General features: G+C 37.2%; 1 protein-coding gene across 6 annotated transcripts in view; it reads right to left on the reverse strand.

Annotated features, from left to right (window-relative positions):
* LOC101898262 (TNF receptor-associated factor family protein DDB_G0272098) overlaps positions 1-17,774 on the reverse strand; it is a 58,928-nt gene extending 41,154 nt beyond the window's left edge. For 2 of the 6 annotated variants that reach the window (XM_059129352.1, XM_020036941.2), the window contains exons 1-2: positions 17,544-17,774; positions 15,960-16,128 (exon numbers count right to left, since the gene is read on the reverse strand). Coding sequence is in view for 4 of the 6 variants with exons in the window: in XM_059129353.1 (XP_058985336.1) it covers positions 15,960-16,015 (56 nt within the window). In the remaining 2 variants the exon portion in view is untranslated. The other 4 variants (XM_059129353.1, XM_020036943.2, XM_011294438.3 and 1 more) reach the window with 4 other exon arrangements.
* Positions 17,775-19,152: the final 1,378 nt, after the last annotated feature.

Raw genomic sequence — 19,152 nt, forward strand, 5'->3', positions numbered from 1 at the left:
TGACCGGTAGATGTCCCGAACACCTTTTACTGATCTTCTAAAGCCACAAGACTCTTTGGGAGTCTTCTATGGACCTGAGAACTTTTAGAAGTCGTCTATGGATGTAGGACATTATACAGACATTTAATGTGTCAAAGACTTATTATAGGTCTTCTAAGACCTGCCTTTTTTAACAGATCTTTTATAGCCCAAAGCCCTTTTGGCGGTCTTCAATAGACCAAAGACTTTCGAAAGGTCTCCTATGGTCACAGAACTTTTATATTTATTCTATGGACCGAAGATGGACTATTCAAAGATCTTCTATGAACCAAAGACCTTGCACAAAATACTTTTTATAGGTCTTTTATGCCCCAGAGATCTTTTTGCGGGTCTTCTATGGAACGAATACCAAACAAATGTATTCTATAGCCCAAAAGAAAACTTTTATATGTCTTCTACAGCCTGAGAGCCTTTTAATAGGTCTTCTATATTGTTTTTACGGGTCCTGGATCGAACCTTTATGCCCCAGGAATACTATAGCCCAAAAAAACCTTTTATAGGTATTTTATGGCCTGACAGACTTTTATATGCCTACGACATTGCATCTCTAAGGGTCTTGTGTCGAACATCTTTTAGAGGTGTACTAAAGAACTTTCCCAAGCCTTATATTACTCGAACCCTTTTATTGGTCTTCGATATTTTATCTTTTAGAGGTCTACTATGACCTAAAGACCTTCCCCAAGCCAAACATATCTCGAAGACCTTTTATTGGTATTCTATGACACAAAAACATTCCACAGTCCTTATATAACTCGAAGACCTGTTATTCGTCTTCTATGGTCCAAAAACTTTTTTGGTTGACTTCTACGATCCCGAGACCTTTTAGAGGCCTTCTATGGATAAACGTCGTTATACAGATTTTCGAAGGACAAAAAACTTTTCAAATGCTTTTATGGCCTGAAGTTTTTTTGACAGGACTTCTATCGCCCAACATTCTTTTAGAGATCTTCAATGGACCAAAGATATTTTACAGGTATCTCTGGACCGAAGACCTTCTCTGGACCGAAGACCTTACAAAAGTCAATAATGGCCCAAAGACCGACTATCTCTGGACTTTTATGGTCCAAACACCTTTTATAGGTCTTATCTGGGCCGAAGACCTATCAAAGATCTTCTATGGGCCAAAGACCATTTACTGGTCTTCCATGGCCTAAAGATCATTCACAGGTCTTCTATGGACGGAAAACCTTTCAAAGTTCTTCTGTGGCCCAAAAATCTTTTATAGGTATTCTTTGGATCGAATACTTTACAAAGGTATGCTATGGTCCGCTGACCATTCACAGATTTTCTATGGTCTAAGACTCTTTACAGATTTTTCATGAACCGAAGACATTTTACAGGGGTTTAATGGGCCAAAGTCTTTTCATAGGTCTCCTATGGGCCAAAAGCCCTTATGAGGTCCTCTAGAAACCAAAATTCTCTATGACCCAAATACATTAAAAAGGACTTTTACGGCCTAAACCTTTTACTTTCTAATATCGAAATTCCTTTTACACGTCTTTTATGACCTAAAGAACTCATACAGATCAGCCCAACTTCCCTTTACAAGTAGTATTCAGTCTGTGGACTGAAGATTGTTTACAGATCTTCTACGACCTAAAGACGTTTTACAGGTCATCTATAATCTAGATCCCTCTCACAGTTCTGTTTGGCACAACGACCTTTTACAGGTCTTCTATGGTCCGACGATCTTTTTAGAAGACCTTCGGTCCAAAGAAGAGCAATAAAAGTTATCTCAGGTTTTTTTGATCGAAAACAAACAGGCATCCAATGGGCCTTTTAGAGGTCATCTATGGCCCAAATATATGTTTCATAGTTTCTGAGGGCCTAAGACATTTTAGACCTTCTATGGACCGAAAGCCATTTGCAGGCCCTACATAATCCAAAGACCTTTTTCAGGTTTTTTACTACCCAATGACTTTTTACATGTATTTTATGACTCAAAGGCCATTTACAGGTCTTCTATGCCCCAAAGGCAGTTTAAAGGGCTTCTATGGACTGAATACCATTTACAGGCCATCTGTGACCCAAATCCCGTTTATAGTTCTTTTGGACCTTCTTTGAATCAATAACTTTTAATAGGTCTTCTGAGGGCCGAAAACCTTCACAGGCCTCCTATGGACCGGATGTTTATGGATTTTTATGGATGTATAACCCTTTTCCACGTTATATGGATAATATCAATAAATTATCCACATTATTCGGATAATCTATAGGTCTATAGATAATCTATAGGTTATAGATCTATAGGATAATCTATAGGTTATCCGCATCCACATCATTTGGACAAAGTAAAAACTTTATCCACATTATTTTGATAATTTTTAAAAATTATCCAATTAATTTGGATAAAGTATGTACATTAACCACGTTATATGGATACAGTAGAAGCCTTATCCGAAACGTCACTCAAAATTTTGTGGGAAAAAGTGGAAACAGATTTTGTCTGGATAATGTGGACAATAGATCGACATATTTCTATTTTCAGATGTTCACCGTGCCAAGAGTGTAATTATCCACCATGTTATCCACTTGATAACTATGTCAATTACACATTCCATTTCATTCCACCACAATTGTCCGCACAGCAACAACAACAACAGTTCACCTCCCGTTTCAAAAAAAAAAAAACATTGACATCAATTGATTTCGACTCGAAATGACATTGAAATAATTATTTGGTGAGAAAATTCCACAAGATTTGAGAGATAATTTTGACATGGAAGCCGACTGAATGGAACTCGTTTTTAATGAATGTATGTAGAACCCGTTATATTGTTTTTTTTTTGTAATTTTTGAAAGGGAATTAATGACCGGCCGTAAAGTTTCGATTACATTGCCGAGTACCAACGAGGCGTGGGTATGTAAAGTTTAGTCTCATTGAGTGATTTGTTGTTGCTGACATTCAAAACGATATTGGTTTCAAATAGATTATAAATTAATGTAAAACTTGTTGTAAACATATCCCCTAATGTGTGGGAGAGGTGGTGGGGGGCCTGGAGCCATGGAAATATTTTCGATCTCCCTATTTGTTTAACATTCACAATGTCTTCAGCTTTGCTCCATTGAATGACAAGTAGCAGCTTCGACAAATGTGACATTTGTGACAATGTGGTTTGATGTATCACTCTTGTAAAACAACACAAGGTTTCGTCAGATCGCAACCAGTGAACAGAAGGAGAAATAAGAGAAAGAATTGAAAGAAAAAAAAACAAGTAAAAAAACATTAAGTTCGGCCGGGCCAAACTTTTTATACCCTCCACCTTAGGGTAAAGGAAACATTAGAAGAAATGTGGCAGAAACCATTAAAATGCCGAATATCGGGAGGTATCGTTATATGGGGGCTATAGCAAATCGTGGACCTACACATGCAATGTTTCGCCAACGAAGCTAGAACCCATTATGACCTACAAATACCAATTTTCAGACAAATACGTGAAAAAAAAGTGGCAAAAATCATCAAATTACCGAATATCGGGATGTACCGTTATATAAGGGGCTATACCAAAACGTGGACCTATAATTACAATGACTCGCCACACGAACTGGGACCCATTATGATCTACAACTACCAATTTTCAGAGAAATTCGTGAAAAAATGTGGCAAAAACCATCAAAATACCGAATATCGGGAGGTACCGTTATATGGGACCTATACCAAATCGTGGACCCATACATGCAATCTTTCGCTACCGAAGCTGGAACCCATTATGACCAACAAATACCAATTTTTAGACAAATCCGTGAAAAAATTTGGCAAAAATAATCAAAATACCGAATATCGGGAGGTATCTATATATGGGGGCTATGCCAAAACGTGGACCTATGCATGCAATGGGGCCCGTTATGACCTACAAATACCAATTTTCAGACAAATCCGAGAGAAAATGTGGCATAAATCATCAAAATACCGAATGTCGGGAGGTACCGTTATATGGGGACTATACCAGAACGTGGACCGATATATCTCATTTTCAATACCAACCATCCTAGACACAATACAAATTGCTCTGCTAATCAAATAATGTGGGCTGTATCGTGATTTCAACAGACAGACGGACATCGTTAAATCGAATTAGAATTTTATGCTGATTATGAATGTATATGCTTTATGAGGTCTGCGACGAATATGTATACCCTCAGCCAATGTTCGATTATTAATATATATTTTGACTACTGTCATGATTGTTAAAATTTTTGACCCTCTATGGAGTTGGTTCTGAAGTAATGGGCCAATATTGCCAATTTCGTATCGAATCTAAATAAACATGATATAAATAATGCGAGGTGCCAGGTTTGGACTATATCGACAGCTTCCTTTACTTTATGAGATATGTGATAATTTTTCGAAAATTTTAAAACATGAGTGAGTTACCAGATATAGTCGACCGAAGTATTCCATTTCCATACTTCATCTAATACAAAATTAACAGAATATCGAACATTTATATCGAATATTATGCAAACACGTCTTGTTTCCCCCTATGTGGGGGAGATACCAGAAGGAATAGTCCGATCCCTACCATCTTTATAACAGATCTTTTGCTGATATAAATATTGAGATGCGCCAAGTCTGAAAGGAATCGGATGTTAATTTCGCATTTTATGAGCTTCATGGATATTCAAAATTTTGACCTTTTAAGGGGAAGGTACCAGAAGGAGTAGACAAATATATTCCATCTTCACAACAGATCTTGTGTTAGTGGAAATAATGGGAGGTGTTTTAAAATTAAAGAGAACCGGATGCTTATTTCGGATTTTATGATCGTTTTGTTTATTCAAAATTTTGACCCTTTGTGGGGGAGGTACCAAAAGGAATGGTCCCATCTATAACATCTTTATAACAGATCTTTTGCTGGTATAAATATTGAGATGTGCCAAGTCTGAATGGAATCGCATGTTAATTTTTCGTTTTATGAGCTTTATAGATATTCAAAATGTTGACCCTTTGTGGGGGTGGTACCAGAATTATATTCCATCTTCACAACAGATCTTGTGTTAGTGAAAATAATAGGATGCGTGAAATGTGAAAAGACCTGGATGCTTATATCGGATTTTATAATCGTTTTTGTTATTCAAAACTTTGATCCTTTGTGCAGGAGGTACCAGAAGGAATGGTCCGATCTCTACCATCTTTATAACAGATCATGTGTTGATAGAAATATGGAAATGTGCCAAGTCTGAATGGAATCGTATGTTAATTTCGCATTTTATGAGCTTCATGGATATTCAAAATTTTGACCTTTTCTGGGAGAGGTACCAGAAAAAGTGGACCGTCATATCCCATATCCAAAGCAGATCTTGTGTTAGTGGAAATAATGGGATGTGTGAAATATAAAGAGAACCGGATGCTTATTTCGGATTCTATGATAGTTTTGATCGCGTCGCAGTGGCCGAAAAATGTTTCGTGAGCTGAACATATCGCAATATTCCATTCGGCAAATATTAAAAAATGAGCTCGGGGTAAAGCCATTGCCATTCCAAAAAGTGCAAGAACTTACACCGCAACAGAATGAAAATCGACTCAAAAGAACTAAAGAGTTGCTTCGCTTGACCGAAAGTGGTGATCTGCCAAATTTGTTTTCCCCCGATGAGAAAATATTCGTTGTCCAGAAGTCTGTAAACAAACAAAATGATCGTGTTTACTCGCCAAAGAGGTCAGGTCAGCTGAAAATGTGCACCTCGGTTGGCCACCAGACCAGACACTCAAGTTCCGGCCATGGTGATGGTGTGGGCCGCCATAACAGCCGATGGTCGCTCTCCGCTCGTATTAATCGACCATGGCATCAGAATAAATGCCGAATATTATCGCGAAAATATTCTGGAGGGTGTATTAAAGCCTTGGGTACGCAAACATTTTGGCCGCAGAACTTGGACATTCCAACAGGACTCAGACTCACCTTCGCACTCAGCACGCGCCACCCAAAGAACGGTTACAAAATGAGGTTCCTCGTTTTATTTCCAGCGCACAATGGCCACGAAAAACTCCGGATACCAATCCGATGGTCTGGAGAATTTTGGAAAGCAAGGTTGGCACTAAAAAATACCAAAGTGTCGATCACCTCAAGCAAGCGCTTCGCCGGAAATGGGCCAAAATACCACAGAGCAACATTCGGGCAGCATATGGCGGTTTCATTGGCCGTTTGAAGGCCATAATTCGTGCCAAAGCTGACCAATTCGAACAAATCTAAACTTATTCTATCTCGTTTCCTTTTACCTGTTACAAACAAATGCACAAGTACATAATACCCTGACCACCTTGTGGTGTAGGGTGTAAATATGTTATCGTAGTAAAAAGTTCTACATTCTTGCAGTTCTGGAACTGAGCAATTATTTTGTCACATATATATAAATATGCCCATTTTTATACCCTCCACCATACTATGGAGGGTATATTCATTTTGTCATTCCGTTTGTAACTCCTCGAAATACTCATGTCAGACCCAACAAAGTATACATATATATTCTTGATCAGCGTAAAATTCTAAGACGATTTGGCCATGTCCGTCTGTCCGTCTGTCTGTTGTAATCACGCTATCTTTCGAACGAATTGAGATAGAAGCCTAAAATTTTGCACACATGTTTATTTTGCCAGTAGGCAGGTTAAGTTCATAAATGGACCATGTAGGTCCACGTTTTCATATAGCCCCCATATAACGGTACCTCCCGATATTCGGTATTTTGATGATTTTAGCGACATTTTTCACCGGAATTGTTTCAAATTTGGTATTTAAAGTTCGAAATCGATACTACAGCCTAAGGCAGAAAATTGTCGGTGCAAGTCCACTTCTTCGTATAGCCTCCATATAACGGTATCTCCTGATATTCGGTATTTTGATGATTTTAGCGACACTATTCACCTGAATTGTTTCAAATTTGGTATTTAAAGTTCGAAATGGATACTACAGCCTAGGGCAGAAAATTGTATATGCAAGTCCACGTTTTCATATAGCCCCCATATAACGGTACCTCCCGATATTCGGTATTTTGATGATTTTAGCGACACTTTTCACCGGAATTGTTTCATATTTGGCATTTGAAGTTCGAAATAGATACTACAGCTTGAGACAGAAAATTGTCTGTACAAGTCCACGTCTTCGTATAGCCCCCATATAACGGTACCTCCCGATATTCGGTATTTTGATGATTTTAGCGACATTTTTCACCGGAATTGTTTCAAATTTAGCATTTGAAGTTCGAAATGGATACTACAGCTTGAGACAGAAAATTGTCTATGCAGGTCAACGTCTTCGTATAGCCCCCATATAACGGTACCTCACGATATTCGGTATTTTGATGATTTTAGCGACATTATTCAACGGACTTGTTTCAAATTTGGTATTTAAAGTTCGAAATGGATACTACAGCCTAAGGCAGAAAATTGTCTATGCAGGTCCACGTCTTCGTATAGCCCCCATATAAGGGTACCTCCCGATATTCGGTATTTTGATGATTTTAGCGACATTATTCACCGGAATTGTTTCAAATTTGGTATTTGAAGTTCGAAATGGATACTACAGCCTAAGGCAGAAAATTGTCTATGCAGGTCAGCGTCTTCGTATAGCGTCCATATAACGGTACCTCCAATATTCGGTATTTTGATGATTTTAGCGTCATTATTCAATGAGAACTATAGTCTGTGACAGAAAATTGCCTATGCAGGTCCAGGTCTTCGTATAGGCCCCATATATCAGTACCTCCGGTATTCGGTATCGGTATTTTGACGATTTTAGGTACAATACTCACCGAAAATGTTTGAGAAGTGGTATTTTAAGTTCGTAATGTATGCTACAGCCTATGACAGAAAACTGTCTATGCATGTTCAGGTCTTCGTATAGCTCTCCTATATAACGGTACCTCCCTATGTGCGGTATTTTGATGATTTTGGCTACATTATTCACCAAATTTTTTCAAGTTTCGAATATGAATATGGTAATGGCTTGTGACAAACAATGCCTATGTAGATGCACGTCGTACAGGCCCTAATATAACGGCTATATTCGGTATTTTTAAAATTTTAACAGAATTTTTAACGGATTTTATTTTTTGAAAATTTTCAAATTCGTTCAAAATTCGGCCCGGCCGAACTTACTGCTTTTTTACTTGTTATAATATCAAATCGATTTAGCCCTTTTTCAATTAAATTAAGGATCAGGGTTTCGTAAAATGACGCTCCGTAGGCTAATCTCTCTTCTGTTCCGAAAAATTATGAAAAAAATCGAATAAGTCACAACCCATAAATCAGAAAAAATTTCCACACATTGCATTGTGACATTATGTCATTCCACATTTATTTATTCCTCAACACACTCCCAAAACTCCAGGTTATGCCAGCTCATGATGATGACGACAAAAGTAAAATAATGTGTCTCGCCCGTCCGTGTTTTTAAGGGAGAGGTCAAATATTTGCTCTGAACAAAGAAACAGCGTGTGTCATCATAATGGCACTTTGGACGGAGCAATGGAAAGATATTAGAAAAAAAATAACAACAATGAAACTCCATGGCATGAAAATTGAAAACATTAAATCATAATAACTTTATTACCAAAGCCAGAGCCAATTAAAAACAAGTTAAAAAGCAGTATGTTCGGCCGGGCCGAACTTTTAATACCCTCCACCATTTGCAACGAATTTGGAAATTTTCAAAAAATAAAATCCTTAAAAAATGCTGTTAAAATTTTAAAAATACCGAATATCGCCGTTATTTTGGGGTCTATACGACGTGGACATACATAGGCATTGTTTGTCATAAGCCACTACCATATTCAAATTCGAAACTTGAAATAAACGGTGAATAATGTAGCTAAAATCATCAAAATACCGAATATAGGGAGGTACCGTTATATGGGGGCTATACGAAGACCTGGACCCGCACAGACAATTTTCTGTCTTAGGGTGTAGTATCCATTTTGAACTTCAAATACCAAATTTGAAACAATTCCCGTGAATAATGTCGCTAAAATCATCAAAATACCGAATATCGGGAGGTACCGTTATATGGGGGCTATACCAAGACGTGGACCTGCACGGATAATTTTCCGTCTTAGAGTGTAGTATCCATTTTGAACTTCAAATACCAAATTTGAAACAATTCCCGTGAATAATGTCGCTAAAATCATCAAAATACCGAATATAGGGAGGTACCGTTATATGGGGGCTATATGAAAACGTGGACCTTCATGGCCCATTTACGAACTTAACCTGCCTACTGGAAAAATAAACATGTGTGCAAAATTTTAGCCACCTATCTCAATTCATTCGAAAGATAGCGTGATTACAACAGACAGACAGACAGACGGACAGACAGACGGACATCGCTAAATCGACTTAGAATTTTACGCTGATCAAGAATATATATATACTTTGTTGGGTCTGATATGAGTATTTCGAGGAGTTACAAACGGAATGAAAAAGTTAATATACCCTCCATAGTATGGTGGAGGGTATAAAAAACTGGAAATTATGTCTAAAAAAACCAAAAACGTGATTAGATTTAAAACGTAAAAAAAACGATGAGACATTATGTCTTCTAATCTTTCGCTGCCTACTTTTGTTAGACAGTGTATGGTGCTGATGTATACATTCCGCTGCACAGCAATGCAATTACAATTAGACAGGTGGTGGTTAAGTCAATGAAAGAACAACAAAAATTCAAATGGAAAACCCCGATAAGAGAAGTAAGTGCGTGATGGACAGGCAGAGCGAGAGGGAGAGGGAGAGAGAAGACAGCTAAAAAAAACCAAGGGGGACAAAATGTTAGAGAACCAGAAAATTCAATAAAACACTGCACACAAACAGCAATCGTTCAAACAACAATAATAATATTTTTTAAATAAATATTTAACATCTAAAACAAAAAACAACAACACCAGTAATTATTGTTTGTCGCATGCCTCTAAAGTAGTGTGGCTTGGAGACCGGTCGATCGTTCGATCGACCCACAGCCTGTCAAAATGTGAAAATGTGGTTTTAACAGCATAGTGTTAGTTTTTTTGTTGTTGTTTTTGTATTTCTCCTGCCGTCTTACCGTCTTGTTTACATTCTCTCTTTCTCTCCACAGCACAACAAAATGTGTCACATTTTTTTTTGTTTTATTTATTTACTTTTTTTTTTGGTTTTCAGTTCAGCATCAGGCAAAATGTCGAACTTTAAGGTTGATTGTTTAAATGAAGCGTGTGTTTATTTTTTTTTACAGTTGTGGGGGAAATAATAGCAATTGTTATGTGATTTTTTTTTTTCTCTTTAGAATAAAATTAGTCACTTGGCATTGTGGCTTTTTGATACGGCCAAATGTATCTCATCGAAATAATCGTTTTAGACCCTAGGTCTCTAAGGACAATATCCGTTTCAGGACATTTGGAGTCGATCTAGCCATTTCTCTCAGTCCGTCCGTCCGTCTTCGTGTGTGTGCGACAACTCCCAAATATAATATTTGATTTGGTCCAAACTTGGTACATCATAAGGTTCGAGTTCGTAGATGGACAATATCGGTTCATTCCTTCCGGTACCTCCACCGAATTTTCAAAAGTAAGAACTCTTGTAGTATTTGATTTCACAATTTTCGATTTTCATAAAACTTCTCAGATCCGAATAATTTGGCCTATGTTAAAGAAGGTGTCTAAATCAAATATATCGGTTAAAAATTTGCAAAAAAAGATCCCATCTTAATATTTCAAGTCAGAACCCATAATGGACAATTGTAAATAATAATAACTCCTTCAAAATGCAAATCTATGTCGGTTTATCTTTTAATTCACTACATTCCAATATTTATACCCTCAGTCATATGGCTACAGAGGGTATATATCATTTGATACGGCCAAAGCGTGACTCATCGAAATAACGGTTTTAGACCCTAGGTCTCTTTGGACCAAATCCGTTTCAGGATATTTGGAGTCGATCTAGCGATGTCCGCCCGTCCATCTGCCTGGCTGGCTGGTGCGCAGCATAACTCTCGAAGGGAGTATCCAAACTCGGTACATCGTACTATTATTATCAAACTTAGATCGAGTTTGGAGATGGGCAATATCTGTCCACTCCTTTTATTACCTCCCCTTAAAAGGTCGAAATGTTGAAAGAAAATATTTTATTGCACAGAGAGAGAAAGGACAATCCGATCTTGATCCAACTTTGCAAATCCTAATATCTGCACCAGTTCTAAATTAGGTGCGAAAATGGACAATATTGGTCCACTGCATAAAGTACCTCCCCCACAAAGTGTCATCATTTTGAATAGTTATAACTCTTATAAAATGTGATGTAAGTTTCCGATTGTCTTCAAATTACACACATCACAATATTTTAATTAACCCAATGTCAGGTGTGAAGATGAAATATGTGGGTCCACTCCTTCTGGTACCTCGCAAACAAATTTTGAATACCTATGAAGTTCATAAATCACGAAATAAACATCCGATTCCATTCACACTTGGCACATCTCAATATTTCTATCAACCCAAGATCTGTTATAAATATGGTAGAGATCAAGCCATTCCTTCTGGTACTTCCCCCACAAAGGGTCAAAGTTTTAAATAACCAAAACGAATATTAAATCCGAAATATGCATCTGGTTCTCTTCATATTTCACACATCCCATTATTTCTACTGACACAAATCTGCTGTGAAGATGGGATATATCGGTTTACTCCTTCTGGTACCTACCCCCACAAAGGGTAAAAATTTTGAATATTCATGAAGCTCATAAAACGCAAAATTAACGTCCGATTCCATTCAGACTTGGTATATCTCAGTACCTTCTTCAACACACGATCTGTTATAAAGATGGTAGAGATCGGACCATTTCTTCTGGTACCTCCCCCCACATAGGGTTGAAGATTTTGAAAAACAAAACGCTCAAAGAAAGCGAAATTGGCACAACTCAACTTTCATTACTTGTTAGAGAATATTTAAAAAATTCCCCATGAGTGAAATAAAGGAAAAACATTGCTATTTTTTCCATCACAACTGCAAGCTAATTGTAATTACATCAAAAAACAGCACATGACATTCAATTTGACTTGCTAGGAGACAATTTATGTGTGGTTTTTTTATGGACAACGTTTATACTAATTAAGGAGGCGATTGGAAAACGAAACAAGCAACAGCAATGAGAACAATTCAACTATAAAAAATAAGTGAAAATGGAAAACAATTGCATCGGTTTAAAATTTTCAACATTTTTTTGCTATGATTTTTTTTTAAATCCCATTCGGTATAAAATTTTGGATAATTTTCGCTATAAAATTTTTATAGTAAAGTCAATGATACCCTATCCTAGCCCAAAAAAGAAAGCACATAAGGCATTTAAAAAAAATCATAAAAAAGAAAAAACCTGATTAAGGATATATATGGGAGCTATATCCAATCTTAGCCGATCTCGATAAAATTTCTCTATAAGATATCTAGTACCAAATATCATTGTTGTTGAATATATTGCGAATGTGAGGGACTTAGGACTGCCAAAATTGAGGTCATTTTTACTGATATTTGCCATTTGGTGCACAATTAACCCGAATTCGGTTGAAGATATATATCCAAATCTGAACCGATATATATAAGATATATATCCAAATCTGAACCTATATCCAAATCTGAACCGATCTTTATATAATTTGGCAGAGGTATTTCTGGGCTGCATGTGATATCTGGTACCAAATATCATTCTTGTGGAGTGCATATTACGAATGTGAAGGGCTTAAACACAAAATCGGATGAAATGTATATAGGGTAGCTATATCTATATCTGAACCAATTTTCACCAAATTTGATGTACTTGCTTCTAGACTGAATTCAGTTGGATGTGCCGAAATTCAGTTCATTTGGACTTATATTGCCCATATGGTGCACAATTAAAACGAAATCGGTTGAAAATATTTATGGGAGCTTTATTTAAATCTGATTCGATTATCTCCAATTTCAATAGGGTTCGTCCTTGGGCTAAACAAATATTGTTTGGAAAATTTCATCTCAATTGGATAATAAATGCGACCTGCATTTCTTCTTGTCATCTATGTATACAGTTTTGATCGCCAGTGTATTTCAGTTTTCTTTTTGTTAATTGAAAACGAAAATGAAAAACTGGCGTGTGCTGGTTTTGCTAGATTTATAAAAAAATATATTGCTCTACTTGCGTTTAACCCAAAGATTGTCGCACTAATATTGAATTTCACGACAAAAAAAATGCAAAAAAAATGCCACATAACATTATCGATAGGTGGCATATAGCTAAATGTCGACTAGCTTTTTTTGCAACGATTTCAACATTTATTTTTTTTTTTCTTCAAATGTGGCCACACACATTTATGCATTTTGAGGTCAGTCATTGAGGTTGCAATGATAGAAAAAAATCTCTTAGAAGACTAGAACACAAAAAACATATATGGGTATAGCAACATAACTTTCTGTTGAATCGTGGAATTTTTTTCCACTGAAACAAATTTGAAATATGCAACCCTATCTGCGCCATAAATGATTACCGGATGTGACCAGATGTCGTACGTGAACTGGGATGCTGTCAATGAGGCAACACCATGTGTTACTTACGACAATGCGGCATAAAAAATTATTATGAGTTCTTGGTTTCACCGTAACGTAAAACTTTTCGATACCTATGCCCCTCGAAAAGTGTTATGATCAGTTGTCAAGCTCATACCAGGCATGGCATGGAAGTTGTGAATCGTTAGACCTCATTTTGTCCGTCAATTCATTGCATTATAATGCTCATGCGAAAGGACTACAGATTGAGCTCCGTTGATCTAAATTCTGAAAGTAAATGCCAAGGACAGAAGCAACATATTTAACTTAGAACTTTGATCCTTTGTGAGGGAGGTACTTGATGGAGTGGACCGATATTGGCACCTGACAAAATTGGAGCAAAATCGGATTATCCTTTCTTCTTTTGTGCAATTCAATTTTTTTTTTTTTAAATTTCGAACTTTATTGGTGGAGGTATCAGAAGGGTGGGCCGATGTTGGACATCTTCGAACTCGATCTAAGTTTGACAATAATATTGCGATGTACCAAGTTTGGATCAAATCGGATACTCCTTTCGAGAGGTACAGTGCTCACCAGCCAGACAGACAGACGGATGGACGGACATCGCTAAATCGACTCCAAATGTCCTGAAACGGATTTGATCCAAAGAGACCTAGGGTCTAACACCGTCATTTCGACTGGGCACGTTTTGGCCATATCAAAGGATATACCCTCCCTCTCTAGCCATATGGCTGAGGGTATAAAAAAGTTTGTGGAGCCGTAAAATTGGTGCCATACCAAAGCGGATCAATATAGTCAATGTTGTACAACAAATACCAAATTTTACAAACAAAAACGAACCTGAACTAAGGTGGTAGGCTCTTGCCGCAACTAGGCTTTTGTTGTTTCGGGAAGTTTCGGTATCATACACACTGTATGACTTTAATTGTCCTATAAAACTTAGCCCAGAAGATTTCTGGTTACTGGCCGTGAAAGTAGCTGTATTTTTCAACCTGGAGTTAGAAACGGATTAGAGAAAACAAACAAAACATGTGAAGCTGTTACAACAATAAAAGACTAATTTTGCGGGAATCCGTTAGAAAATAAGTCTTACATAATCGGAATACCGAATATCAGAATATCAGAAGGTACCGTTACATGGGGGCTATAGGGAAAGGTGGATCTTGACAGACAATATTCTGCCACCAGAGGAAGAACCAGTTACAAACTCTTTCCATCAATTCCGAGAAGAATGAATCTAAAATTAACAAAATAACGAATATCGGAGGTATCATCTTATGTGAGCTATAGAGAAATTTAGACCTATACAGAAAATGTTCTCCGTTTCAAACTCCATGTACCAATTTTTAAACAATTCTGTTAGAAAAAATGATCTATATCGTTAAAATAACGAATATACGAAGGGTACTGCAGGAAAACATGAATCTGCATTTACAATACTCTGCCAATGGAACGAGAACCCATTACGAAATACAAATACATGCTGATCATGACTATATATACCTTATGAGGTCTACGAGGAATATATAGAGTTGTAACAAATGGAAGGACAAATTTAAAATATACTCTTTTCCATGATGGGGACTATGAAAATAGTTCTCCACATTAGTATTAAAGATATTGGGACCAACTCTAGTTTAGTAAAAACTCTTCAACTTTTTCCAGAGGTAGGTATTTTTACCCTGGAAACTATTTTTTTCTTGGGAGACGGAACCGCGACCCGGAAGTCCGTGTTCAAGACCCGCACTTGACCCACTTACCCGATATAGACAATATAGGTACCGTTTGAAAGATTATGAAAATACCTATCCAACAAATGGCTGAAGGCCGGTAATTTTGGTAAATTTTGTTGAGGGCCCTTTTTCGTCTTTTTGGAGGTTTTATAAAAACTCCGGGTCCAAAAAATCAATAATTTGACTACAACTTCCGATAAAAATAAATTAAAAAATCCGGGTAAAAAATCGATAATTTGACTATAACTTCCGAACCGCTGGTGGCTGCTTGTGGGATAGGTATTTTCATAAGCTTTCCAACGATACATATATTCTATATATCGGGTAAGTGGATCCGGGTGTAGTGCTGGACTTGAACCAGGACATTCGGGTCAAAAATTTTAGGTCCCGGATCCGTCCCCCAAGAAAAAAAATAATTTCCAGGAATCAGGGTAAAAATACCTAACACTGGAAAAAAAATTCGAAAAAATTGAAATTTTTACTAAACTAGAGTTAAGCCGAATATTTTCCCTGTCCTCATTTGTTTCCGTTTGCTTACAAGACCTTTTAATTTAACCCTTCTTTGTCCATATTCCTTGGCATTTAAAGATAATGTATGTATTTATGTATCTGTGTGTGTTATTTATGGGCTATAATGAATTATTAATAACATTATTAATAATTAATGATATCGAGAAATGAAAGCAACATACCTGTGTTCAATTATTTGCGCTGTTTTATTGTCGAACCGGTATAAAACTTTATACATGGAGAAATTTTTATTTCGAGATTGCCGTTAATCATTAAACGGCAAACAGAGTTCCAAACTGAGATTTATTTTGAGAATTACGAGGGGGTATGTATGACGCGGGCGACAGCTTGCTGTTTGCTAAAAAAAAAAGTAAGGTAGTGTTAAACTTTACGGAACGTGTTCTGTTGTACGTAACGACTGACGACAACACCGTCACAAAATAAATAATGTCTCCTCTTAATGGCGGTGATGGTGTTGGTATATTACAGGCGACAAGATGAGGACCGAGAGTTGACACCAAATTAATGCCAGAACAATATGCAGCCAAGCAAACATCCAGAGCCAGGCAGCCTAACAACAAATTCAAGAAGTCTTTCTCTTTAAAAAATAAATACAAGTTAACAAGCCAAGCCAGCCAGTCAACCAAGTTAAGAACCAGTTCAACTGGTCTGTCTCACTGGCACGAAAAAAATGATAATCAGCAGCTAATAAATAAAAAACAAAATACGCAAGCCAAATTAGCTGTTATGTGGGGGGAGGGTTTCCAAAAATTTCAGAGTGTTAAAGGATGGTAATTAATTATGAAATACCAAGGCACTTGTTCCAGAGCCAATAAATCCCCACAAATCGGAATTGATAATTTCTTTGTTTCCAAAACTTTGTTACCGTTTTTGTTTTCGTTATTTCTTTTTTTCTTCACTTAAACCATCATTAAATATATTGGTTTTTGGCTACTGTCTTTCTTGATGGTCGGTTTGGTCGGTCTCCTCCTTCGATTACTGGGTTTCTCTTTTTTAACCGGGAATTGTCTCTGTTTTGTTGCTATTTCTGAAATGTGTGTCTTTAGTATTGGCCAAAGAATAAGATGATGCTGATGGGATGAAGGAGGAGGAGGATGAAGCGAAATAGGAGGAAGCACACACCAACAACCAACAATTCCTCTAAACGTAGCTATATATGTGGTCAGCTACTTGTCTTGAGCATTTGTTGCCACAAAAAAAAACATTGGACCACTACAGCATCTTCTTGGCCATTCGTTGGCTTTACAACAAAAAGCTTAAGTCTTGTCTGAGACATGCACGTACACACACAAACACGAAAGCTTGGCTCAAAGAAAAAGAAACCATCAAAGAATGGTAAATGATGTTTTTTTTGGGGGGGAGGGGAGTTCAAGTAATGCGGATGGATGTTACCAACTTGTTTTTGGTACTTCTTGTTGGATGGTATGGCTGGCTGGCTTTATGTTTGGTTGCTTGATTGTGTGTGTCTGGCGGTAAGCACACGTTTTTTTGTTATTGTTGTTGTTGCCCTCTGTACATTCCAATCTCACGAATCTTACTTCTTCCGATTGGTTGGTCTTTTCTTGTTGTTTTTGTTGTTGTACTAATAATAAATGGATGATGGCCCAAAACTTGGAAAGAAGGCACTAGCCACACCACACACACAACACCGATTTTCTCATATGGAAATCACCACTTCGACGTTCGTTTTTTTTGTTTATTTGCTTTTGTTGTTGCTGTTGTTGTTGCTTACACGTAAACTTTACTTGACTCTAATAATTTTCAAGCCAACGACCGGTTTATTTTACTCTTTTCCACTCTCTTTTGTACGTCTTCTTGTTAATATTTGACAGAGAAAAAAAGTTAAATTTGTTTCGTCTTCTTTTTTTTTTTATTTGTGTATGTTTTGTTTTGTTGTAAATTTTCGTTTTTATTTTATGTTTTTCTTTTCACTTCCTCCGACAATAGGACCTTCTTCGACGGAATAAATAAATACAATAAATAAAATTGCTCGACAATGTTAGGGATGTGTAAGTCGACTTTCGATTTATCGATTAATCAATCGACTTTTAGTGTTGAAAAGTAGATGTCGTGATTTTACCTATGGTGAAAATCACAAAATATACATTTTGTAATCGATTTTAAATTTTGAGAGCATTGATCGTTGCCTACTTTTAATTTTTATATGGAATAATATACAGGGTGAGATGAAAAAACTGTAAACAACTTTAGACTGCTGTCATTCCAAAGCCACTCGTCCTACAGCTGTTAAAATTATTCCAGTGACAGCTCATTATATTGTTTACAAACGTACAAAAGCATTTTGGTGAGAATTTTCCAGAAAAAAAAATTATTCGTGATGGAATTCAAGCGTGATAGTGTGATTTCTTTATGTTTGACTGGAAAACCATAAGTGGCTATCGTTAGAGCATTCCAGCATTTAAATGTGAAAAAATCTTTTGTGTCTAGCGGTGCTCGACGCCAAGGAAGTGGACAGAAGAAAACAACAACATCAGCAGAAATGGTTCGAATAGTAAAGAAGCGACTTGATCGAAACCCGCCTCTCAGTGGCCGAAAAGTGGCTCGTGAGATGAAGATATCGCAATATTCCATTCGACAAATATTGAAAAACGAGCTCGGGGTAAAGCCATTGAAATTCCAAAAAGTGCAAGAACTTATACCTCAACAGAAAGGAAATAGACTGAAAAGAGCTAAAGAGTTGCTTCGCTTGGCCGAAAGTGGTGAACTGCCGAATTTGGTTTTCTCCTCTCCGATAAAAAAAAAAAAAAAAAAACATTCGTTGTCAAGCAGTTTATAAACAAACAAAAAGGTCTTGTTTACTCTCCAACGAGGTCATCTGAAAATGTGCACCTTCGGTTGGCCACCAGAACTCCAGTGGCGACCATGGTGATGGTGTATACCGCAATAACAGCGATGGTCGCTCTCCGATCGTATTAATCGATCAGAATATATGCTAAATATTATCGCGAAAATATTCTGGAGGGTGCATTAAAGCCTTGGTCACGCAAAACATTTTGGCCGCAGACCTTGGACATTACAACAGGACTCAGCACCATCGCACTCAGCACGCGCCACTAAAGGATGGTTACAAAATGAGGTTCCTCGCTTCATTTCAAGCGCGCAATGGCCACAAAAATCTCCGGACACCAATCCGTTGGACTATTGTGTCTGGAGTATTTTGGAAAGCAAGGTTGGCACTTAACAATAACAAAGTGTCAATCACCTCAAGCAAGTGCTTCGGCGGGAGTGGGCCAAAATACCGCAGAGCAACATTCGGGCAGCGTGTGACGGTTTCATTGGCCGTTTGAAGGGCATAATTCGTGCCAAAAGTGATCCAAACTCATTCTAAAATTT

Source organism: Musca domestica, unplaced genomic scaffold (assembly GCF_030504385.1).
Source record: "Musca domestica strain aabys unplaced genomic scaffold, Musca_domestica.polishedcontigs.V.1.1 60, whole genome shotgun sequence".
Taxonomy (NCBI): Eukaryota; Metazoa; Arthropoda; class Insecta; order Diptera; family Muscidae; genus Musca; species Musca domestica.